The following is a 25,946-nucleotide window of genomic DNA, read 5'->3' as shown; positions in this document are numbered from 1 at the left end:
GGCGGAGAATATCTACATGTATTGGGGCTCGTTCACATAGCACAGACTTAGTCCCTGTTATATTAGCTCTGTGCACAGAGACCATTTCTCCCAGATACAGCGCTGTACTTACCTTTCTCCATGTGAAATTTGACAACAAAATATTCCTTTTTATTGTGTTTGGACCTTTATAAATACGCACCGTAAATTCTACGTATTTCCATGGAAAGCAGACGTGCCACTATTGGGGCTTCATGTCTGATTTATTTATTGTATAAGGGTTTTTGGCTCAATCTCGAGCAATGGCAACTTATGAACGATCTGTCGGACAATGGATCTTGTGCAAGCCTAGATGGGTCCACCAGAGTCACTGCCTCTGCATTCATTTACTGAGCTTGGTGTAATGCTTCATTTCCCCTGTGGGGGCGCTGCAGTTAAATTGAACACTTACTTCCTATATAGGGAAGACTGTAGAGGATCCCTGATCTTAGAGGGATTTTTTTATTTTTTTTAAGGTTTGGCTTGTAATTATTGGCTCATCTTGAAGAGACCTGCAAAGTGAGGAAGGGTCTCTCTCTGTTGGCAGACATTTACAACCTCTTTAGACCATAGAGGAGGGTCTCCAGATCCTTAACCTCAGGATCATTGGGGGTCCCGGCGGGGGATAGGTGTTGACTTGCATTTTTGGAGCAATCCCTTTAATAAGTTTCTACATATGGAATAAAAGATCCTCTCTAAATGGTGAGGATATTGACAGCTACAACAGCGCCACCTATCTGCCATTACCTGTTACTGCAGCCTGTTCTGGTATAAAATAACCACAAGGACAATAATAATAATAATAACTATAAAGCTCTTTATTAACACAAATCCACAACACCTTATACAATGCCGCAAATAATCAAATAAGATCAATCTGCCACAACTGGCCATTGGTTTATAGGTCCCCCAATCAGGAAAACCCATAGTTACCACTTGTATCTATAAAGTTTGCGTTCTGCATTAATCCTGTTCAGGTTACTATTGTAGCAGTTAGAAAAAAAAATACACAAAAATGTTCATATTCAAAGTCTCCATGCACTTCTATGGATGCCCTATTACTGCGCTGTCACAGGCGCACGGCCTCATTGATTTTTACTAGGGCGGACTTTTGCGGATTTCGCTGTTCCTGTTTTTTTATGCAGATTTCCCCTTTCACGTTAGATTATTAACTCCCCATATTTATTTTCCCATCATTTACACCCATATTGCAGATAAATGAACAGGATGTGTACGAAGCTGTTCCCATTATCGCCTTATCTCCCTTAAGCCTTTTAGGATTTCATTGCCGGCTCAAATGTCCTTTTTTTTTCTTGGATTTTATATATTTTTATATATATTATATTTATATATAATCTTGGAAATTTTAAAATCAGCAAAAAAAAAAATATAAAATATAAAATCTCAGAAATATATATATATATATATATATATATATATATATATATATATATATATATATATATATATATATATATATTTATTTGATCGGGTTTAAAAAATTTATCATTTTTTTTCTAAAAAAAAAAAACAGGTTTTTAAAATCCCAGACAGAAAGTGTAAAAAAAAAAAAAAAAAAAAAAAGATAAAATCTCAGTATTCAAATTAAAAATATGTAAAGTTTCAGAAAATCCAAGAAACTTTTTTTTTTGCGATTCGCATGGCTGCACAATCCCAGAAAAAAAACATCTAAAGAAAAAAAAAAGTATAATTAGTAAAAAATAAAAAATGACATACACAATTTATTTCATTTTATTTTTTAGGAAACGTTCTATGTTGAATACTAAGATTTTGTTGTTGTTTTTTTTTCTACACTTTTTGTCTGGAATTTTAAAAGCCTGATTTTTTTTTTTTTTTTTTACACAAAAGGATACCATTTTAAAACATTATAACCATTTAATATTTTTTATACGCATATTGTAATCTGGTATTTTTTTATTTATTAATTTCTGAGATGTTATATTTTAGATATATTTTTTACTGATTTTAAAACCTCCGTAATAAAAAAACTAAAATTATAATATATCCTAAAAAATAAATACATTTTCTTTTTTTTTTTGCGGATGTTTTTATTGCATGAGATTTGGTAACTTGCATATCTTTATAGTTCATTTCTAGCAGTGTGCAAAACTAAATGATGAGAAAGCAAGATAATAATAATGTCCCAGACAAATCTTCCTCTATGCTATAGATACAGCCTTTTATATAACTATTATAGTGTGATTTATTGTGTTGTTAGATAATATTTTTGTGCATTTTTAATGTTTTTATTCTGTTTTACAATTATTTATTTTATTTCTTTAGAATTGTCTAATATAAATATACATATAATTATTTTTTTATTTTATTTATACCTTCGTTATTGTAGATAACTGTAAAAAAAAAGAGAGAAAAATGACCTTTTTTCTTTTTTTTTTTTTTAAATTACTACCTTTAATATGTTACTATATGAAGAGTCAATAGTAAAAAAAAAATACCCATACACTTAAGAGATCACTAATTTTGCTCTTTAGCCCCTTTTGATGAGTCTGAATCCCTGAAAAACATCATTCAGATAGGAACTCCTATGAAGCCATGGAGTGCAATGAGGTAAACCGCCTTCACATGGACGTTCATTATTATTATTATTTTTTATTCCTTCTGGCCTTTTGCTGTTTCGCTCTACTCAATGGCTCCATCAGAGGTTTCATTGAAATCTCTTAAATCCTTTTCTTTTTTTTAGGGCTTGAGATGAAATATCCAACAGAAGGAGAAAAACGTAATATGTCTGACCCTTTACTTAACTGTTGGCTGAAAACTCTATTCCTCCTGGCTCCACCATATACTCATGTTTAATTTGGAGGGGCCGGTGCCTCTGGTGGTGGCTTATGTTTAATTTGGAGGGGCCGGTGCCTCTGGTGGTGGCTTATGTTTAATTTGGTGGGGCCGGTGCCTCTGGTGGTGGCTTATGTTTAATTTGGTGGGGCCGGTGCCTCTGGTGGTGGCTTATGTTTAATTTGGTGGGGCCGGTGCCTCTGGTGGTGGCTTATCTCTGTACGATTGGGTGTGTCGGAATCTCAACACGCCCAAGTCTTCTTTCTAGACATCCACATACAAATTTAGATAGTTGGGCAATTTTTCCGGTTTGGCCTCCTTCCATCTAAAGGATGACTTTAGGCCAGGTCCGTGTCTTGGGACATGTCAACAAAAGTATTTGATCATGGCTTTTGAGTCGTCGTTTTATTCTGGACACTTGGGGCTTAACGGGGCGTAAAAGTGTCTGACTTAGAGATGCTATCAGGTCAAGTCTACTGTGGTGTCTATCAAGGTCTTTCTTCTACTGGGGGTCAAGAGTAAAGAGGCCGTCTCGGAGCGGTTTGGATAATTGTTGTGTATTGTTGGAATCCACAAACAATTCCAGCTAAATCTAATTATGCTAAACCAGGTCCATTTGCAAGAGAATGGAGTCAATGTGGTGGGTGGTGTAGGAGTCGGGAGTAAATCAACATTTTGGCTTTTAATGAGGGTTTTTTACTTGACTTTGCAATTAGGTTGTGGTGGTCTTCAAAGAAGACCTCATTCAATGCAGCAAACATGGCAAACAGAAACCCTGGGTTCCAATTCATTCATCACATGAAATTAAAACTTGTGATTTCCAACAAAAGTTTAGAGAGGGGTGGGGTATTGTCTGGTTTTGTGACAATTTCTTTGCCAGTGAGAGTTGGTATAATACTTGGTAAGGTCACCCAAGACAAAAAAAGAGTTGGGGAGGACATGTCCGGACAGAGTTTTGTGTCGGTTGGCATCAGACTTGCCACCAGACGTTTTGCCAAAGCGGACAGTGAAACATCACATATAGGACTTAAATATCCATAATGGATCCTGAAAAGGTATCACGGGTGAAAACAAGCCCAACGACGGTCGTCAACTTCATAAAACTTTCCACCCGAATATTTGTCCCTACGTGTTCTATCGAAATGATCCAAAGCCAAGTTTGGTGCACACCTTTTTCACGATGAACCCACTTCAGGAATGCTGGCGTTCTTTTCACAGAAGAGTCACTTTTTAGCATTTGCTATATTTTTAGCCAGTTCTGTTACTTTTTCTTGTGTTTTTTTTTAACTGTTGTTTTCTATGTTTTTTTTTTTAACTCCATTTAACAGTAAAGAAAATCACTAGCGTTTTTTTTTTCCAAGCCAAAACGGTCAAAAAGGACGCCCTCTGTTTTGTAAAATCTAGAAAAACCCCGTTTGCGTCTTTTAACTACTTTTCGTTTTCAGACCCTTGAAACAATGTCTATAAAGCTCTGCGGAATATGAATAGATTATTGGTGTCGTTGTTATTAATATTATTATTAATAATTAAAAGATGCTCCAAAGGCTGAACAAATGGTTTTCATATAGAAATGCAAATTTTCATTCTTTTGAACATTTCTTGCTTTCTCGGATAGGTTTCGGAACGGAACCACTAGAATTTTTTTTGTGCGGGTGCCTAGTAACTTGAATGGGGGGAGATTTATTAAGCTAAAGGCGCCATTACCTGGTGTAATTTATTATTTGCACCTTTATTTTGTTCTATCTATTGTTGTTTTTCATTAGCATCTTATTCTTTTCTTTAAGTCTCTCCTTTTTAAAAATCTATTTTATGAGTGTGACCGATTTTTTTTTTTTTTATGTTCACTATTGTGGACAGGGTCAGTGATTCCAGATGTTTTTAGTTTATCAATAAGAAATTTGGTATAAATGTATTCCAGTTCCCCTGCATTGTTTTTATATATACCTGATACTTTGGCACCATACATACAGATTTACGTGTAAGTTCAGCTCAACTTTGATGCGGTTCGTTGTCACCAATCAGCTCAGAAAAGACAGACAAAAGAGTTGACGGATTCTCGGTGAGCTCATTCTGCAGCAAATGGTGCAAGTTTTCAATAAAAAACAATTTCAAAAATAAAAAAAAGATTTTTAGCCCCAAATCCATACATTTAAATTCAAAAGAAAAGCCTTCAAACTTGTCATCGTCCATCTCCCAGCCCGGCCCGTTGCATTGACTTCATCGTATCATTTTCCAGGCACAGTCATTATCTGTGATATCATTATATAATCCGGGGATCTGCTGACCTCCGCAGGCATCCAGGTTCCCACAGCCGTTCATGGCGATCGCAGCTTCACCAATGTATACTCCTTCCTCTACAATCACGGACTGTACATCCATATCGCATATTGTTTTATCAAGGCCTTGGGCCATAAACAAGGGATAATCCCAGGAAATTACTTGCTGAGAGAATGACGATTCAGTAGCAAAGTGCAAAATTCTATAAACCGTGAAAGATCCATTTGCCTGGCGGTGGCCAAAATAGTGTCCTTCAGGGTTCTGTTGGGGTCAGTGGTGTAACTAAAGTCCGATGGGGTCCCCGTAAGAAATGTAGACCTATGAGCTCTAGTAGTGTTCTAGATTCTATAATTTGTGTCCCCCTCCCTCTTGTAATAATGTCCTCCATCCTGGCACCTTTCTGTAAGGCTACGTTCACACTAGCGTTCTGCTAGTGTGCGTCGCCTTAGCGTCGGGCGACGCAGCAGCGACGCACGCGTCATGCGCCCCTATGTTTAACATGGGGGACGCATGCGTTTTTGTGTGTTGCGTTTTGCAACACTTGCGTCTGTATTGCCGCTAGCGTCGGACCAAGAAAACGCAACAAGTTGCATTTTTCTTGCATCCGATTTTCGGCAAAAAACGACGCACGCGTCGCAAAACGCAGCGTTTTTGCGTGCGTTTTGCCGCGTTTTTGTGTGCGTCGTGCGTTGCGTCGCCGACGCAGCGGCGCGCAACGCTAGTCTGAACGTAGCCTAATAATGTCCAGAATCCTGGCTGTCACAGTTCCTCTGCTCAGAAGGTCTGGGAATCAGTGCAGGACGGCTCTGTCATCTTATCTTGTGCTGGGGCGTGCTGAACTGTCAGTGCTTTGATTGACAACTCGGTTGATCTATCTGACTGGGAGGTGCTGAGGTTTCCACAGGTGCTCCCTGTTCTTGGTAATTGCCTTGTTATTTCGATGAGCTGTCTGGCCCAGATCAGTGCCAGTCAAAGCTTGGTCTAAGCTTGTGCTCTCTGGTGTGTGTTCCCCTGATCCCTGTGCTGTAAGTTCTGATCTTCTCCTGTTGACCTTTGGACCGTGTTCTGACTACCCGTTTGTTATTGCCCCTTTGCTTATCCAATATTTCTCTGGTATTCTGACCCTGGCATGTGACCTGACTTACAACTTCATATTTTTCCCTCGATTTACTACATGCTCTTTTGGTATTGACCCTGGAATGTCTGACTTAGCTGATTCACGGCCTGTCCGTGGGTTGTGACTAGCGTCACACTGGCCTCTTCCAGTAATAATGACCCTGGGCTCTATGCTACAACAAGGTTTCAGATCCTGGGCCCCTTCTGGGTATAATGTCCCCCACCCTGGGCTGGTTTCACGTATAATGTCCCCTATCCTGGACCCCTTCCTGGTATATGTCCCCCATCCTAGTATATATGCCCCCATCCTGGGCTTCGTGCTGTAAAAATGTTTCCGATTCTTCATAGTAACATAGTTATTTAGGTTGAAGGAAGACTATAAGTCCATCTAGTTCAACCCATAGCCTAACCTAACATGCCCTAACATGTTGATCCAGAGGAAGGCAAAAAAAAAAAGTGCAAAGAGTAAGCTCCACATTGGGGAAAAATTCCTTCCCGACTCCACATGCGGCAATCAGACTAGTTCCCTGGATCAACGCAACGATTCTGGGTCTCTTCCTAGTATAGTACCCCCCATTCTAGGCCCCTTCCTGGGAGATATGCCCCCACCCCCCCCCCCATTCTAAGCCTCTTCCCGGTATATATATATCCCCAGCTTCCTATAATGCTCCCATCCTAGGCCTCTTTCTAGTATAGTACCCCTTCCCCCCCGTCCTAGGCCTCTTCCTGGTATACATATCCCCATCTTCCTATAATGCTCCCATCCTAGGCCTCGTCCTAGTATATATATCCCCATGTTAGTATAATGCCCCCAACCTAGGCCCCTTCCTAGTATAGTACTCCCCATCCTAGGCCTTGTCCTGGTATACATATCCCCCATCTTCCTATAATACCCCCATCCTAGGCCTCTTCCTGGTATATATATATATCCCCCATCTTAGTATAATGCCCCTTCCTAATATAGTACTCCCCATCCTAGGCCTCGTCTTAGTATACATATCCCCATTTTCCTATAATGACCCCATCCTGGTCCCTTCCTAGTATAATATCCCCCACATTCTAGACCTCTTCCTGGTATTTATATCCCCCATGATCCTATACTGCCCCCCATCCTGGCCCCTTCCTAGTATAGTATCCCCCCACATTCTAGACCCCTCCTGGTATACATATCCATCATCTTTTGCCTTGTCCAAGATATTGGCCTAATCCCTTTTATAGTCCAAAGTAGGATCCCCCGTTAACACCTGATACGTATCCAGTTCCTGCTATAAGGAACAACACATCTCACAATAACCTTGCTGGTCCATCAGCACTAGATTACCGCCTTTATCTGAAGCCTTAATTATAATATCCCCATTTTTTTCCAGTCTATCCAAAGACTCTCTTTCTTCCTCAGAGAGGTTTGAAATGGGGTGGTATATACACTATATACATGTAATAAGTTACAAATGCTGGGGGACTTATATTTTGGCATTTTGAACTGATTTACTGATAGTTCTTTGGAATATCTTCACACATGATACCTGCTTAGAGAACGGTATATGAGCTTGTGCAATATTATTTCATCTCCGCTATTCTTCACTTCTGCACTATTGGAGATTGCTTTCACACTTATATTAATAGGGAATGAATAGGGGAGTGAGGGACAGTCCTCATTGAGTGGGGGCGCCAAAAAAATCGTATTATAGGCTGCCAACCTCCACAGCTAGGCAGCAGCAAATCAGGCCTATTGCAGGGACATTGTAGTGTATTTTTGATCGATGTTTATCATAGTTATTGACTATTTTTTTTGCACTGGGTAGGTGTTTTTTAGAAATTAATATTAATAAAGGCATTTTTAAGGGAATTTATGTGAACCACAATTTCAATTAGTTCTCTTATTCTCATTCTGTTTATGTACAAAATCTTCCTATATTACCCCCATCCTAGACCCGTTCTTGGTATACATGTCCCCCATCTTCCTATAATGCCCCTCATCCTAGGCCCCTTCCTAGTACAGTACTCCTCATCCTAGGCCCCTTTCTAGTATAGTACTCCTCATCCTAGGCCCCTTCCTAGTATAGTACTCCCCATCCTAGGCCCCTTCCTAGTATAGTACTCCTCATCCTAGGCCCCTTCCTAGTATAGTACTCCTCATCCTAGGCCCCTTCCTAGTATAGTACTCCCCATCCTAGGCCCCTTCCTAGTATAGTACTCCTCATCCTAGGCCCCTTCCTAGTATAGTACTCCTCATCCTAGGCCCCTTCCTAGTATAGTACTCCTCATCCTAGGCCCCTTCCTAGTATAGTACTCCCCATCCTAGGCCCCTTCCTAGTATAGTACTCCTCATCCTAGGCCCCTTCCTAGTATAGTACTCCCCATCCTAGGCCCCTTCCTAGTATAGTACTCCCCATCCTAGGCCACTTCCTAGTATAGTACTCCCCATCATAGGCCCCTTCCTAGTATAGTACTCCCCATCCTAGGCCCCTTCCTAGTATAGTACTCCTTATCCTAGGCCCCTTCCTAGTATAGTACTCCCCATCCTAGGCCCCTTCCTAGTATAGTACTCCTCATCCTAGGCCCCTTCCTAGTATAGTACTCCTCATCCTAGGCCCCTTCCTAGTATAGTACTCCCCATCCTAGGCCCCTTCCTAGTATAGTACTCCCCATCCTAGGCCCCTTCCTAGTATAGTACTCCCCATCCTAGCCCCCTTCCTAGTATAGTACTCCCCATCCTAGGCCACTTCCTAGTATAGTACTCCCCATCCTAGGCCCCTTCCTAGTATAGTACTCCTCATCCTAGGCCCCTTCATAGTATAGTACTCTCCATCCTAGGCCACTTCCTAGTATAGTACTCCCCATCCTAGGCCCCTTCCTAGTAGAGTACTCCCCATCCTAGGCCCCTTCCTAGTATAGTACTCCTCATCCTAGGCCCCTTCCTAGTATAGTACTCCTCATCCTAGGCCCCTTCCTAGTATAGTACTCCCCATCCTAGGCCCCTTCCTAGTATAGTACTCCTCATCGTAGGCCCCTTCCTAGTATAGTACTCCCCATCCTAGGCCCCTTCCTAGTATAGTTCTCCCCATCCTAGGCCCCTTCCTAGTATAGTACTCCCCATCCTAGGCCCCTTCCTAGTATAGTACTCCCCATCCTAGGCCACTTCCTAGTATAGTACTCCCCATCCTAGGCCCCTTCCTAGTATAGTACTCCTCATCCTAGGCCCCTTCCTAGTATAGTACTCCCCATCCTAGGCCACTTCCTAGTATAGTACTCCCCATCCTAGGCCCCTTCCTAGTATAGTACTCCTCATCCTAGGTCCCTTCCTAGTATAGTACTCCTCATTCTAGGCCCCTTCCTAGTATAGTACTCCCCATCCTAGGCCCCTTCCTAGTATAGTACTCCTCATCCTAGGCCCCTTCCTAGTATAGTACTCCCCATCCTAGGCCCCTTCCTAGTATAGTACTCCCCATCCTAGGCCCCTTCCTAGTATAGTACTCCTCATCCTAGGCCTCTTCCTAGTACAGTACTCCTCATCCTAGGCCCCTTTCTAGTATAGTACTTCTCATCCTAGGCCCCTTCCTAGTATAGTACTCCCCATCCTAGGCCCCTTCCTAGTATAGTACTCCTCATCCTAGGCCCCTTCCTAGTACAGTACTCCCCATCCTAGGCCCCTTCGTAGTATAGTACTCCTCATCCTAGGCCCCTTCGTAGTATAGTACTCCTCATCCTAGGCCACTTCCTAGTATAGTACTCCCCATCCTAGGCCCCTTCCTAGTATAGTACTCCTCATCCTAGGCTCCTTCCTAGTACACTACTCCCCATCCTAGGCCCCTTTGTAGTATAGTACTCCTCATCCTAGGCCACTTCCTAGTATAGTACTCCCCATCCTAGGCCCCTTCCTAGTGTAGTACTCCTCATCCTAGGCCACTTCCTAGTATAGTACTCCTCATCCTAGGCCCCTTCCTAGTACAGTATTCCCCATTCTAGGCTCCTTCCTAGTATAGTACTCCTCATCCTAGGCCCCTTCCTAGTATAGTACTTCTCATCCTAGGCGCCTTCCTAGTATAGTACTCCCCATCCTAGGCCCCTTCCTGTAATATATATCCCCATCTTCCTATAATGCCCCCATCCTAGGCCATTTCCTAGTATAGTACTCCCCATCCTAGGCCCCTTCCTAGTATAGTACTCCTCATCCTAGGCCCCTTCCTAGTATAGTACTCCCCATCCTAGGCCCCTTCCTAGTATAGTACTCCTCATCCTAGGCCCCTTCCTAGTATAGTACTCCCCATCCTAGGCCCCTTCCTAGTATAGTACTCCCCATCCTAGGCCCCTTCCTAGTATAGTACTCATACTAGGCCCCTTCCTAGTATAGTACTCCCCATCCTAGGCCACTTCCTAGTATAGTACTCCCCATCCTAGGCCCCTTCCTAGTATAGTACTCCTCATCCTAGGCCCCTTCCTAGTATAGTACTCCACATCCTAGGCCCCTTCCTAGTATAGTACTCCCCATCCTAGGCCCCTTCCTAGTATAGTACTCCCCATCCTAGGCCCCTTCCTAGTATAGTACTCCCCATCCTAGGCCACTTCCTAGTATAGTACTCCCCATCCTAGGCCCCTTCCTAGTATAGTACTCCTCATCCTAGGCCCCTTCCTAGTATAGTACTCCTCATCCTAGGCCCCTTCCTAGTATAGTACTCCTCATCCTAGGCCCCTTCCTAGTATAGTACTCCTCATCCTAGGCCCCTTCCTAGTATAGTACTCCCCATCCTAGGCCCCTTCCTAGTATAGTACTCCTCATCCTAGGCCCCTTCCTAGTATAGTACTCCCCATCCTAGGCCCCTTCCTAGTATAGTACTCCCCATCCTAGGCCCCTTCCTAGTATAGTACTCCCCATCCTAGGCCACTTCCTAGTATAGCACTCCCCATCCTAGGCCCCTTTTTAGTATAGTACTCCCCATCCTAGGCCCCTTCCTAGTATAGTACTCCCCATCCTAGGCCCCTTCCTAGTATAGTACTCCTCATCCTAGGCCCCTTCCTAGTATAGTACTCCCCATCCTAGGCCACTTCCTAGTATAGTACTCCCCATCCTAGGCCCCTTCCTAGTATAGTACTCCTCATCCTAGGCCCCTTCCTAGTATAGTACTCCCCATCCTAGGCCACTTCCTAGTATAGTACTCCCCATCCTAGGCCCCTTCCTAGTATAGTACTCCTCATCCTAGGCCCCTTCCTAGTACAGTACTCCCCATCCTAGGCCCCTTCGTAGTATAGTACTCCCCATCCTAGGCCCCTTCCTAGTATAGTACTCCTCATCCTAGGGCTCTTCCTAGTACAGTACTCCTCATCCTAGGCCCCTTTCTAGTATAGTACTTCTCATCCTAGGCCCCTTCCTAGTATAGTACTCCCCATCCTAGGCCCCTTCCTAGTATAGTACTCCTCATCCTAGGCCCCTTCCTAGTACAGTACTCCCCATCCTAGGCCCCTTCGTAGTATAGTACTCCTCATCCTAGGCCCCTTCGTAGTATAGTACTCCTCATCCTAGGCCACTTCCTAGTATAGTACTCCCCATCCTAGGCCCCTTCCTAGTATAGTACTCCTCATCCTAGGCTCCTTCCTAGTACAGTACTCCCCATCCTAGGCCCCTTTGTAGTATAGTACTCCTCATCCTAGGCCACTTCCTAGTATAGTACTCCCCATCCTAGGCCCCTTCCTAGTGTAGTACTCCTCATCCTAGGCCACTTCCTAGTATAGTACTCCTCATCCTAGGCCCCTTCCTAGTACAGTATTCCCCATTCTAGGCCCCTTCCTAGTATAGTACTCCTCATCCTAGGCCCCTTCCTAGTATAGTACTTCTCATCCTAGGCCCCTTCCTAGTATAGTACTCCCCATCCTAGGCCCCTTCCTGTAATATATATCCCCATCTTCCTATAATGCCCCCATCCTAGGCCATTTCCTAGTATAGTACTCCCCATCCTAGGCCCCTTCCTAGTATAGTACTCCTCATCCTAGGCCCCTTCCTAGTATAGTACTCCCCATCCTAGGCCCCTTCCTAGTATAGTACTCCTCATCCTAGGCCCCTTCCTAGTATAGTACTCCCCATCCTAGGCCCCTTCCTAGTATAGTACTCCCCATCCTAGGCCCCTTCCTAGTATATTACTCATCCTAGGCCCCTTCCTAGTATAGTACTCCCCATCCTAGGCCACTTCCTAGTATAGTACTCCCCATCCTAGGCCCCTTCCTAGTATAGTACTCCCCATCCTAGGCCCCTTCCTAGTATAGTACTCCCCATCCTAGGCCCCTTCCTAGTATAGTACTCCCCATCCTAGGCCACTTCCTAGTATAGTACTCCCCAACCTAGGCCCCTTCCTAGTATAGTACTCCTCATCCTAGGCCCCTTCCTAGTATAGTACTCACCATCCTAGGCCCCTTCCTAGTATAGTACTCCCCATCCTAGGCCCCTTCCTAGTATAGTACTCCAAGTCCAAATTGAAAGGAGTATATATACAAATTTTTATTCCACAAAAAAGTCACATACAAGATAATAATACCATTACATAATAAATAGATAGATAACACAGCGAGCAAGACTGAGGAAAACACTGAAAGTAAACGGTGACAAACCCTCGAAATGTCTGCATGTATTTCATAAAGTGCTAACAGTGCATATCACAACAGGAGTTTTAAGGCCGTGAAATTTACTTACTACAAGTCCCACATCCCACAACGGAGTCCCAGTCAGGTATAGTGCATTAAATGCCAGTCCCGCTCCCACAAACCTTACCCATTATGCAGACTCCCAGAGGTTACCACCGAAGCCCCAACGCGCGTTTCACGTCGGCTTCATCAGGGGGCAAGGCTGTGCAGTGTGCTGGGCCAGTTCTTATAGGGTCCACAATCCTCATTCAGGTGCCACTGATTACGGCGCATGTCCCACGTCAGTCACGCCGGGAGTTGCATCGCACGCGGCAAACGCCATGGCGGTGCGGTTCACAGTCGCGTATCAATGACGCCACTGGACCGCCTGCAATGCCCCGGAATTCTGACAGTGATCGACATACACGCTGTGGATCACAGTCTGGTACCGCCTACGGTATACTGAAGTCATATCGGGACACGTAGACAAACGCCATCTCGGCCGTGACCAGTTACAATGCCCCATAAGGTATGGCGATCAGGACAATGCTGTGAGTGCGTAATAAAAGATACAGCCCATTCGGGCATATCATCAATAAAAAAAGAAGAGAGGAAGGAAAATGGGAACAAGACCAACAAGGATATGTGAGACTAGTGAAATAATAGAGAATAAAACCTAGGATTAGTCTATAATCACTGCCCATATAATCATAGAACCTAGTGTGGGTGCAAATCAAAAAAATATCTGTCCCGTGATAATTAAGTATAAAAAGTTATGTCCTTATACTTTAACATATATATATTCTATTAATATAAAAAGATTATATAGAATAGACGAAATAGTGTAAAAGAAAAAAAGAAGAAAAAGAGAAAGAAAAACTCAATACAATAAAAAAAAAGAGAGGGGTGAATGAGTCCTGAATTCATTTCTTTGTGCCACGCATAAAACTCCAGATCTCCCGCTAGTGATCATCAGATGAGACATGATAGGAGGACTCCAATGGGATCCAGCACCAAACTTTAAATCCGATAAATCTTATCTTGAGGATTCATCACATTTGCACAAATGCGGTAGAGCGCCGATAGACAACTAAATATAGGAAAATATTAAATAAAAACAATTAGCACACGCATATACACAAACACAAAAATGCAAAATAAAACAATAAAACACTGGAACTAAGTCACTATAAAAAGCCCTAATGGGGCAATAGTGTTCAACAAGGTTATCCACCTACATTCACATTGTGCCAGTTTCCGTTTCAGGTCCCCTCCCCTAATGCCGGCACGAACCTTATCAATCCCCCAGACTTTTAGATGTTTTGGATTACATCGGTGGCATAAACGAAAGTGTTTAGGAATAGGTTTCAGATTATCCACATCCTCCTCCACGTCCCGAGCCCCCACAATGTCTCTTACATGTTCTCGTACACGTACTCGCAATTCCCGCGATGTTAATCCCACATATATCAATTTGCAGGTACAAACCGCGTAATAGACCACATAGGTCGTACTACATGTGATATGCTCTCTTATCTGAAAAGTTTTGCCATCTGATGACGTGATGGATGTGGATCTTACCAAGTTTTTACTCGCTAAACAACTTCCACATGGAAAAAATCCATTTTTTTGTTCCCCTGCTTCAAAATGATCCGGGGTTTTAGCGACATAATGGCTGTGTACCAGGATGTCACGTATATTGGCACTTCTACGTGCTGTCATCAGGGGCCGGTCCGACAAATGCTTCCATAACACCGGATCGGTTAATAAAACCGACCAGTGTTTTTTTATGATGGTTCTCATCAGCTACCATCTGTGGTTATAAGTGGATACAAATCTCGGTTGCCCATCCCAAATTGTTTTCCTGTTATCCTTTTTCCCCTCAGCTAGAAGATCATTTCTATTAGTCTTTTTTTGCTCTTATATATCCTTTCTTTATCCTTTCTTTATCGAACGACCACTATAACCTCTTTGTCTGAAGCGTTCCCCAAGGTCCTTAGCCTGCTCCTCAAACAAGGAGTCAGAGGTACAGATCCTTCTGGCCCGAAGGAACTGTCCAATGGGGATGGCTCTTATCGTGAAGGACGGATGTGAAGACGTAGAATGCAAGAGGGCATTAACCAAGGTTTTCTTCCGGTACATATCTGTGTAAATCGAGTCATCACCATGCACTTTTAGTGTGATATCAAGGAAGGAGATCTCATTTTGATGGTACGTATAAGTGAGTCTGATAATGGAGTCGTTACGATTAAGGCACACCATAAAGTTCGGTAGATCAAGAACAGGGCCATGCCAGATGAATAGGACGTCATCGATGTATCTATACCATCCGAGGATTTGGGAGGCGGCCTGTGCTCCACCATGAAAAATCTCTCTCTCCCAAAAGCCCAAAAATAAATTAGCATTTGAAGGCGCACAGGCCGCCCCCATCGCAGTGCCCTGTTTCTGAAGAAAGAAACGATCCTTAAAAACGAAAAAATTGTTTGTTAAAATAAAATCCAACAACTCCAATATGAGCTCACGTAGATCTGCCTCCTAATTACTTGACTCAAGGAAGAACCTGACTGCCCTCATGCCATCCACATGACAGATGCTGGTATATAGTGATTCAACATCCGATGTCACTAGGATCATGTCCCTCTCCACGATAAGGCCATCTACCCATTTCAGGACGTCCGTAGTGTCCCTGACATAGGAGGGCAGCGTGTCCACTTGTGGCCTAAGGTAGTGTTCAATAAATTTACATGTCATGTCGCATAGCCTTCCTATGCCAGAGACAATCGGACGCCCCGGAGGGGACACAGGATCTTTATGGACCTTGGGGAGAAGATAGAAAGTAGGTATTAGTGGATACTACGGCAGAAGTCCACCCAGGGTCTTTTTTGTTATTATCCCACTTTCAAATGCTATTTCTAAAATAGTCTGTAGTTTTCCTAGTATAGTACTCCCCATCCTAGGCCCCTTGCTGGTATATATATCCGCCATCTTCCTATAATGACCCCATCCTACGCCCCTTCCTGGTAGATATGCCCCCCCTCATCATAGGCATCTTCCTGGTATACATTTCCCCCATCTTCCTATAATGCCCCCATAATAGGCCCCTTCCTGATATATATATACAGACCAAAAGTTTGGACACACCTTCTCATTAAAAGATTTTTCGGTATTTTCATGACTATGAAAATTGTAAATTCACACTGAAGGCATCAAAACTATGAATTAACACGTGTGGAATTATATACTTAACAAAAAAGTGTGAAACAACTGAAATTATGTCTTATATTCTAGGTTCTTCAAAGTAGCCACCTTTTGCTTTGATGACTGCTTTGCACACTCTTGGCATTCTCTTGATGAGCTTAAAGAGGTAGTCACAGGGAATGGTCTTCATTTCACAGGTGTGCCCTGTCAGGTTTAATAAGTGGGATTTCTTGCCTTATAAATGGGGTTGGGACCATCAGTTGTGTTGTGCAGAAGTCTGGTGGATACACAGCTGATAGTCCTACTAAATAGACTGTTAGACCAATTAAGGTCTAAAGAAATTCCAGCTGTCCTGCAGGCTCAGGGTGCATCAGTGTCAGCACGAACTATCCGTTCACATGTGAATGAAATGAAACGCTATTGCGGGAGACTTAGGAGGACCACACTGCTGACACATAGACATAAAAAAAGCTAGACAGAAGTTTGCCAAAATGTATGTGAGTAAGCAAAAATCCTTCTGGGAAAGGGTCTTGTGGACAGATGAGACCAAGATAGAGCTTTTTGGTAAAGCACATCATTCTACTGATTACTGAAAGCATAATAAGGCCTACCAAGAAAAGAACACAGTACCTACAGTCAAATATGGTGGAGGTTCAAAGATGTTTTAGGGTTGTTTTGCTTCCTCTGGCACTGGGTGCCTTGGCTGTGTGGCAGTTATGAAATCTGAGGATTAGCAAAGGGTTTAGGGTCACAATGTAGTGCCCAGAGTCAGGAAGCTGGGTTTGCGTCCTAGGTCATGAAACAAAGCTCTGGAGAGTTCTGAAGTGGCCAGTAATGAGTTCAGCTCTAAATCTCATTGAACACCTGTGGAGAAATCTTAAAATTGGTGCAGTTTGGAGCACATGTTTGCAGGTTTTGTGTGAAATTTTGTCCGATTTTGTCTTTTTCAGTTTGTTTTATACACACAAAGGAAATAAACATGTGTAAATAATTTTCTGGGAGAAATACTTCATTTTCTGGAACAATTTCAAGGGTGCCAATACTTTCAGCCATGGTGTGTGTGTGTCATTTTTACTCTTTTTTTCCCCCCATTTTTACTCATTTCTGAATTGGCCGCCATTTCCTTTCCGCGTACATCTATGGATATGGTATTAGCGCTGCATTTGGTGTTTCCAGGTAGGGAAGAGGTTATCTGCACACTTTGTCCGATCAATACAGATCCCTGTGTATTTATTAGCCCGGGGCCATGGCACACTCACAGCAGATCGATAGCAACTCGTTGTGGGTTAATTATAATCGCTAAATAAACGCGCACGTCTCAAAGTTCAGCCGGCGCAACAGAGGGCAAAGCCAGGGAAGTCTGATTGATCTGCGCAGGACAGGTGGGAGTTTGTACCCTTCGTAATTCTGCTCTTATCTGACGCTCGGCCTATCTAATAATGGATGTCATTTAAGATAAAAAGTTCAACTAATTGATTTCGGAAAAGCCCAGAGATATTTCTCCCAAATGCCTCCGGAGGTATCGGGTCAGATGCCATCTTCTGAGATGGGAGAAGGTATTTTATAAGCAGTAACTTTAGGTAATGGCACCATGGTCCTGGTCTGTTATATGTAATGTACAACGATACTGTGCAGGTGTCACCAAACGTTTGGAGACTGACGCAAATTTATTATGCTGCTTCAGTGTTTTTTGATGGTTTTGATCGGATGTTTTTCTGGTTAATGAAGTACAATTATAACATTTTAAACGTTTTTATACTTTCTGTAAATACTTAATATTTAAAGTTAACCCTTATTTCTTCAGACTTCTGCCCTTTGCTCTGGCAAAAGCCTACGCCTTACTGTGCATGCAGATGCACCGACTCCTGCCTGCTGCCATTCCAGAGCAAGCTCTGCACTGGTGTTGAAACATTTCCAAAGCTGAATCCTCTTAAGGAGATGATCCTGGCTCTTGCAAGACTTTCTTGGCCCCCTTGAAGCCTTCTTCCAAATGACTAAATCTATTTTTTGGAGTTCGTGATGATTCGAAAAATGGTTGATTTAGAGGAACTCTAACAAGCAGCAATGTCCTTGCCTGTAAAGCCCTTTCGATTCAAAGCAATGCTGACAGCAGGTGTTTTCTTGGAGGTAACAATAGTTAATAAAAGAAGACAATGATAATCGGCATATCAGAGTGATTTTGTTTACGATTAAGTTCATTTTCAAGGAAAGGAACATTGATGTAACTACAGTATGCAGGGTCCAGGTGCGAAATTTTGGATCTGCACCCCCACCTACATGTTACATAGTTATTAAGGTTGAAGGAAGACTTTAAGTCCATCTAGTTCAACCCATAGCCTAACCTAACTTGCCCTAACATGTTGATCCAGAGGAAGGCAAAAAAAACCCATGTGGCAAAGAGTAAGCTCCACCTTGGGGAAAAAAATTCCTTCCCGACTCCACATACGGCAATCAGACTAGTTCCCTGGATCAATGCCCTATCAAGGAATCTAGTGTATATACCATGTAACACTATACTTTTCCAGAAATGTATCCAGTCCCCCCTGTTGGTCAGATGCATGGGCCCTTGCAGCATTTTAGATCCTATAAAGACATGTGTGTTCACCAACCTATGTTATAATGTCCTCCATTCTAGTTCTCTCCCACAATAATTCCCCGACCTGGCCCCTTCCTATAATAATGTCCCCAATCCTGTGCAAATTCCAGGAATAATGTCCCCTGTCCAGGGCCCTTCCATTAATAATGTCCGTCATCCTATAACAATGTCCCCCACCCTGGTAAAATGTCCGTCCATCCTGGGCCCCTTCCTGGTACAATGTCCGTCCATCCTGGGCCCCTTTCTGGAACAATGTCCATCCATCCTTGGCTCCTTCCTGGTATAATGTCCATACCAGCTCCTATGATGTCCAGCGTCCTCCTCTATGGCCAGTGCAGAAGCCGGCAGCTAACTTCATTGTGCCGCCACGGGCAGCGCATGACGTCACTGCCCGTCACTGAGAATCTGTTGCTAACCTCTGGCTGGCAGCATGTATTGCAGTGCGGTTTTCTGCGTCGCAATACATTTCAGCTGAATGGGCGTCCAAGGATGCACATCCAGGTGAAATTGGTGCTGGCGTCAGCGGGTTCCCCTCCAGCAAGGGCCCAGATTGTGGACGCACCCTCTGCGACTATTACACCCCTGTCAAGGAATGACTTTGCAATTTTCTTCAATTCATCTGCTCTTTTTTCACTACAGTCTAAAATTAAAGCAAAACTGAAAAGTCAAATTTTGTGGAAACCAAACTTTGGGTTACTCTCAAAACTTTTGGCCGTGATTGTAGATGTTGGATGGTTACGGTAAATACAGAAGATAAATGGATGATAGATCGATTAATAGATATCTTGTGGCGGGGAAGGTGGGATTCAGCAGTCTGCAGGATTCCTATATCCCCCATTTATTTCAAATCATGGCCAACCACCTCTCGTAAATTCCGTATTTCCATCGATGTCCCATCACCAATCTGACTTGTAACTCATCACTGACCTGAACTTTCCAAAACCCGTAGGATTCCATTGCACCAGCTATGATTACAGGTCGGGCACAAGAACCAGGGGTCATCAGCAGTTTGGATGAGGATGATGAGGAGGAGGAATGCACTGCGATGTGTGTGGGCACTTCTGTACACTCCCTGATAAGACAAACCATTATCTTCCAGGAATGTGATGGCCGATGGTGTAACCGGTCTAATCACCACCAGAAAGCAGAAATTCATGGTGTTTTACATGAAAAGGCCTGACGCCATGACACATCTGCAAGTAAACCGCTAAGGATCTTGACAGACACTTGTGGTTCCTGGGGGGTCAAGGTTTTCCTTCCCATCGGAACTCAACTTTTCGACTGTGGCCAACATGACTGGAGGTGGCCCATGCACCGGCGGCGTTAGGTAGCCATATTCTCTTAACTCTTTCATTCCTGCTCTCTACGTTCTGATTGCCCTGAGTAAACATGGCCACCGTTGCCGTTCGGAATATGCAGCAGATAAGGAGGACACTATGGCAGACGGTTATCTGACATCTCTGGTGGCAGGATAGCACCGAGATTTTACCGCTCTCAATTAGTATGAGATTGTGACAAGGACAAAGCCTTGACGTCAGGGACTCCATGTAAAGGAACGGAAATTAGCTACATGAGATTTGTGATAAAGAACTCGGAAGCCAGAATAATGTAGATGTTGTTCTACCTTGTGATCTTAATAATAAGGTCCCGGCCTCTTTTCTACAATTCAACTCCTCCTTAAAAGAAATGGTGAAGGATTTAAAATAAATAAAGAAAAAAGAAAAAAACAAATCGTGTTTGCTTTCTCCCAGAAGTCATGTCAGGTCACATATCGAATTGTATTTGGTACAACTGAGCTTCATAGAAATGTATGTGGCTAAGCTGCAATGTTGCATACAACCTGTGGACATGGGTGGCGCTGTTTGAGAGAGAAAGCATCAATAGTTTTGTAATTCTAAAAGACCCTTTAAAGGAATGTTATCAAAAAATGACCTATCGGGTTTTTGTTTTGCATTCCTTTGAAAAACAATAGAACTAACACCTCTATATACAGTAGATAACAGAGGATCAGGCAATCACAATAGGTGATGTCACAGCTCACCTCCTCCTCCTGTACAATGACTGATAACACCTCTATATACAGTAGATAAGACGGGATCCACCATTCACAATAGGTGATGTCACAGCTCACCTCCTCCTCCTGTACAATGACTGATAACACCTCTATATACAGTAAATAACAGGATCAGGCAATCACAATAGGTGATGTCACAGCTCACCTCCTCCTCCTGTACAATGACTGATAACACCTCTATATACAGCAGATAACACAGGATCCACCATTCACAATAGGTGATATCACAGCTCACCTCCTCCTGTACAATGACTGATAACACCTCTATATACAGTAGATAACACAGGATTCACTATTCACAATAGTTGATATCACAGCTCACCTCCTCCTCCTCCTGTACAATGACTGATAACACCTCTATATACAGTAGATAACACAGGATCCACCATTCACAATAGCTGATGTCACAGCTCTCCTCCTCCTGTACAATGACTGATAACAACTCTATATACAGTAAATAACAGAGGATCAGGCAATCACAATAGGTGATGTCACAGCTGACCTCCTCCTCCTGTACAATGACTGATAACACCTCTATATACAGTAAATAACAGAGGATCAGGCAATCACAATAGGTGATGTCACAGCTCACCACCTCCTCCTGTACAATGACTGATAATACCTCTATATACAGCAGATAACACAGGATCCACTATTCACAATAGGTGATGTCACAGCTCACCTCCTCATCCTCCTGTACAATGACTGATAACTAGTGTTGAGCATTCCGATACCGCAAGTATCGGGTATCGGCCGATACTTGCGGTATCGGAATTCCGATACCGAGATCCGATATTTTTGTGATATCGGGTATCGGTATCGGAAGTGTAAAATAAAGAATTAAAATAAAAAATATTGTTATATTCACCTCTCCGGCGGCCCCTGGACATCAGCGGGAGGATCCGGCGTCCGGCACGGCTTCTTTCTTCAAAATGCGCGCCTTCAGGACCTGTGGAATGACGTCCCGGCTTCTGATTGGTCGCGTGCCGCCCATGTGACCGCCACGCGACCAATCAGAAGCCGCGACGTCATTCCTCAGCTAAAGTCCTAGAATGAGCGCCTTCTAGGACCTGAGGAATGACGTCGCGGCTTCTGATTGGTCGCGTGGCGGTCACATGGGCGGCACGCGACCAATCAGAAGCCGGGACGTCATTCCACAGGTCCTGAAGGCGCGCATTTTGAAGAAAGAAGCCGTGCCGGACGCCGGATCCTCCCGCTGATGTCCAGGGGCCGCCGGAGAGGTGAATATAACAATATTTTTTATTTTAATTCTTTATTTTACACTTTAATATGGATCCCAGGGCCTGAAGGAGAGTTTCCTCTCCTTCAGACCCTGGGATCCATGAGGATACATTCCGATACTTGATGTCCCATTGACTTGTATTGGTATCGGATATCGGTATCGGCGATATCCGATATTTTTCGGGTATCGGCCGATACTATCCGATACCGATACTTTCAAGTATCGGACGGTATCGCTCAACACTACTGATAACACCTCTGTATACAGTAGATAACACAGGATCCATCATACACAATAGGAGAGGTCACAGCTCACCTCCTCCTGTACAATGACTGATAACTGATAACATTTAGATGCCACAGTCCATCACTGCCGTGGTCAAATGATTGGTTAAAAGTCACTCAAAAGCCTGAACATATGAACAACAAATTGTTTTTACGTAGAAATGCAAATGTTCACTCTTTAGAGCATTTTCAGTGGAATCTGCCTGAAAATGAAAATGTGTGCACATGCTCCAACATAAATCAAACCTTTCCAACAATCCAAACTCGTTACAAAAAGTTTTCCAACTTTAGACCTTTTTTTTTTTTTCAATTATTTGTAAACGTCAAGTTAGAACTGATCTCTGCGATCGAAACTATCTTCAGTTTCGGGCTTTCCGTTTTCTCGACCTCCATTATTTTTTTTCTGTAAATCTTGATAGTGGTCATCACCTTAGACTTTTTCTTCCATTTCTTCAAAACCTAATTATCATTCCCAAGAAAGCTCCACTTATGATACAGAAACAGAAACTTCCAAATTTCAAAATCGGCGTAGTTCTGCAAAATCTTCACCAACGCCAACGTTCAAAGACGCCAACATTTTTCTTCTACAGCAATTTAGTTTTGAAAGATGAAAAAGAAAAAATAATTTTACATTTTCAGAAGAACATCGAGTAAGGACAAAACCCCTTTTTTAAAAATTTATTTCCAACGTGTTTTTTTTTTCTTTCGAGCCTCGTTTGCTCGTGTAGCCTTCATCGGCGAGTAGGAAGCAATTTCTCTAAAAGAAGCAAAGAAGAATTTTGGTTTTCGTAAAGTTGGGGGCCGCACGCAGATGGGGCACTCACCGAGTATAAACAGAGTCCGCTCGCGTTAAGATAAAAGTGGAATGGATCTCGGAGATGAATGCTTCTGACGTCGGAGGATATTAAACATCTTACAAATGGCTTTCGGAAACGCGATGGATGTCTAGCGTAGAGTAATGGTCCGGGCCTTCTGTGTTTGTGAGGACGTCCACGGCTCCGCCGATGTGATCACTTACTCCTGGTGAGATGTTGATATAACTCTTCGTGGCTGTTATAAACAAACCGCTTGTCAGGGGCTTAATGGACTATACTTTCACTAAGGGCAAGGCAGGGGCAACGAGGAGCGACTGCCGCACGTTCCGTCCTTTCGGGCTTGTTTTTGTATTCTCTTGTTATAAATGAGCATACCGGTAAGAGGCCATATTTATTACATTCCTGGTAAAGAGGGGCTGCACGCCTAAGAAATACTCGTTCAGCCCCAAAACTACCATCCCGAAAGTTTCCCAAACTCAAACTTTCGTCAAGAGCAGTCAACAATCTGAGTATGGAGACCTCCCATCTCTCCACCGACATGGGGGGGTCTTTGCAATTTTAAGGGCCAGCTATTTTAACCTTTATTCAGTAGACACTTTGTCTTGATGCAGGAGACTGCTGGTGACCACCATCTATTGTTTCTCCTGAAGACTTTATACAACCAGTCAACCAAACTCTCGTTCGGCCAACAGCTCTATTTTTCGATCATTATTTCTCCATCGTGAAAAAACACATTAGATGGTCATCCAGTTCCTCCGAAATCATCGGGTTTGTACCAAAACCATCTTAAGTGGATTTTTCGATAACCCTATTAGCAAGAATTTCCAAGGGAAGGATAAATTCATTCCTCTGGGCTGCGAAATCCACAGGAATGAACCAGGAAACTCAAACATTCTGAAATTTTTTAGTATCTACTTGTTTCAAAGACGTCTTCACCAGGATTAACCACAGTTGGCGTTTTCGTGCATTTTGACGCTTACTATTAGAAAACAGTTGACCCTGTTGCACTTTCTTTGTGTCCCAGTTTTCTCTCTACCATGAGCAAGAAGGCATTTTCATCATAAGAACTGTTCACTTTCATCCAAGCAATGATCTGTTAAATTCAGATCATTGGTTGGATGTGGACGTTTCTTAAAGAGAATCTTCCAGTAGAATCAACCATCCTAAGCCGTTGATATAAACATGTAGGTCATAGGAAGCTGAATAAAAGGAGCCCTTGATATCTGGGATCCGATGTTTTACTCCAGAGAAATCCATGTTTTTCTTATATGTAAAGGAGCTGCTAAGATCTATAGGCCGGACATAGATCTCAACCAAGAATCTGCCTCCAGAGCTCATTTTAAATGTTAGCAGTGTGAGACATGTAATGACTGAGACTGCTGTCTTGATCTACATGTCTCACATTGGTAACATTTAAAATGAACCCTGGAGGCAGATTCTCCGAGAGCTCTATGTCCCGCCCATAGATCTTAACAGCTCCTTTACATATTAAGAAAAATGTGGATTTCTCTGGAATAAGACATCAGATCGCAGATATCAAGGTATCATTTTATTCAGTATCCTATGACCTATATGCCCATATAGATGACTTAGGAGAGCTGATCCTACTGACAGATTTCGTTTAAGAGCGGGATACATTCTTGCTAATAGCGTCATCCAAAAAGGAAAACCCGCTAGACACACAAAGCCCAACTATAAACTTAACTTAAAGGGAATCTGTCGCCAAGTGTTTGCTATGTAATCAGAGAGCAGCATGATGTAGGGGCAGAAAGCCTGATTCCAGCGATGTATCACTTGCTGTTTTTTTTTTTATTTTTTATACAATCACAGTTTTCTCTTCTGCAGATCTAGCAGAGCTCAGAATGCTGAGCCCTGTATCACCCCACTTACACCTCGGATAGGCAGCTTTCTGTGTACATTGTATATTGACAGAAAGCTGCCAATAAGCGGTGGAGGCGGGGTTGGACCAGGAGGCCTGAGACACCTAGTCTTGTGGTGATAATAATCTCCTGCTGATAAAACACTGACTTTTATTGAAATGGCACGTGAGTGACACATCGCTGGAATCGGGATCTCATGGCGGTGTCAGATCACCTGCTGAAATATTAATCTTAAAGGTTGACATACAGTACACTAGAGATTTTGGACTACATAAAAAAAAAATTGCCAATTTGCATGATGCAGACGAGCGAGACAGATGGCGGCCAATGATGGCTATCTCTTAAAAAGTTGATGTGCCATGTTGAATTTTTTCAGTTATTGTCAAATGTCGTAGTTCATGCGGAAAGACAGACTCAAGGGAAACCCAAATTAGGCCACATGTAGAATGGGCAAAGATTTGAGACCAACCAACACATCAGAGTATGAAACCCCTATGGTATGCCCGGCTTTACTGACGGGAAGGATATCATCGCCTAAACTAATCCTAAAAGTCAGTCCAACGATGAAAAATATGAGGTCAATGATATAGAAAACTATTCAGGTCTGATAACCTTCCTAAACACCATCTCGGGTCACATTTCAGCCGTCTGATGGATCGTACTAGTTCCCACAACCCTAACGTTGACCCAACATCTCCATCCTTTCCCGAGAACTTGACCTTCTTCCTCTTTGACTTTGATGGTTCCATACTGTTAAGGAACACAACTTCTCTGCCGACTCTTTCATCTTGAGGGTCACTGAGGGCCACCAAGCTTTTACTACTGGACCTACTGTACTTAGAAGAAAAAAACCCGTAAAATATAAGGGATCTGGGGAGAGGACAACATCTCCATATTAGGTGGGATGAAAGTGACCTACAATGACAACTGTGATTTATGGGGTTTCCTCTTATGAAGCCGATCTGTCCTTCAGGACATTCAGAAATGGGAAATGGTTGCACTTATGGAGTGGTGGAGCCGTA

At 43.1% G+C, this 25,946-nt stretch overlaps 1 protein-coding gene across 7 annotated transcripts in view; it reads left to right on the top strand.

Annotated features, from left to right (window-relative positions):
• GATA4 (GATA binding protein 4) overlaps nucleotides 1-25,946 on the top strand; it is a 133,673-nt gene that overhangs the window by 69,173 nt on the left and 38,554 nt on the right. For 4 of the 7 annotated variants that reach the window (XM_069728370.1, XM_069728369.1, XM_069728368.1 and 1 more), the window contains exon 3: nucleotides 2,741-2,776. The exons of the other annotated variants lie outside the window; for them this stretch is intronic. In XM_069728370.1, the coding sequence (XP_069584471.1) occupies nucleotides 2,741-2,776 (36 nt within the window). The remainder of the gene's footprint in view (nucleotides 1-2,740; nucleotides 2,777-25,946) is intronic. 7 annotated transcript variants of the gene reach the window in all.

Source organism: Ranitomeya imitator, chromosome 5 (genome assembly GCF_032444005.1).
Source record: "Ranitomeya imitator isolate aRanImi1 chromosome 5, aRanImi1.pri, whole genome shotgun sequence".
NCBI classification, from domain to species: Eukaryota; Metazoa; Chordata; class Amphibia; order Anura; family Dendrobatidae; genus Ranitomeya; species Ranitomeya imitator.
The sequence above is the reverse complement of the archived record's forward strand: the minus strand, read 5'-3'. Positions and strand labels throughout refer to the sequence as shown.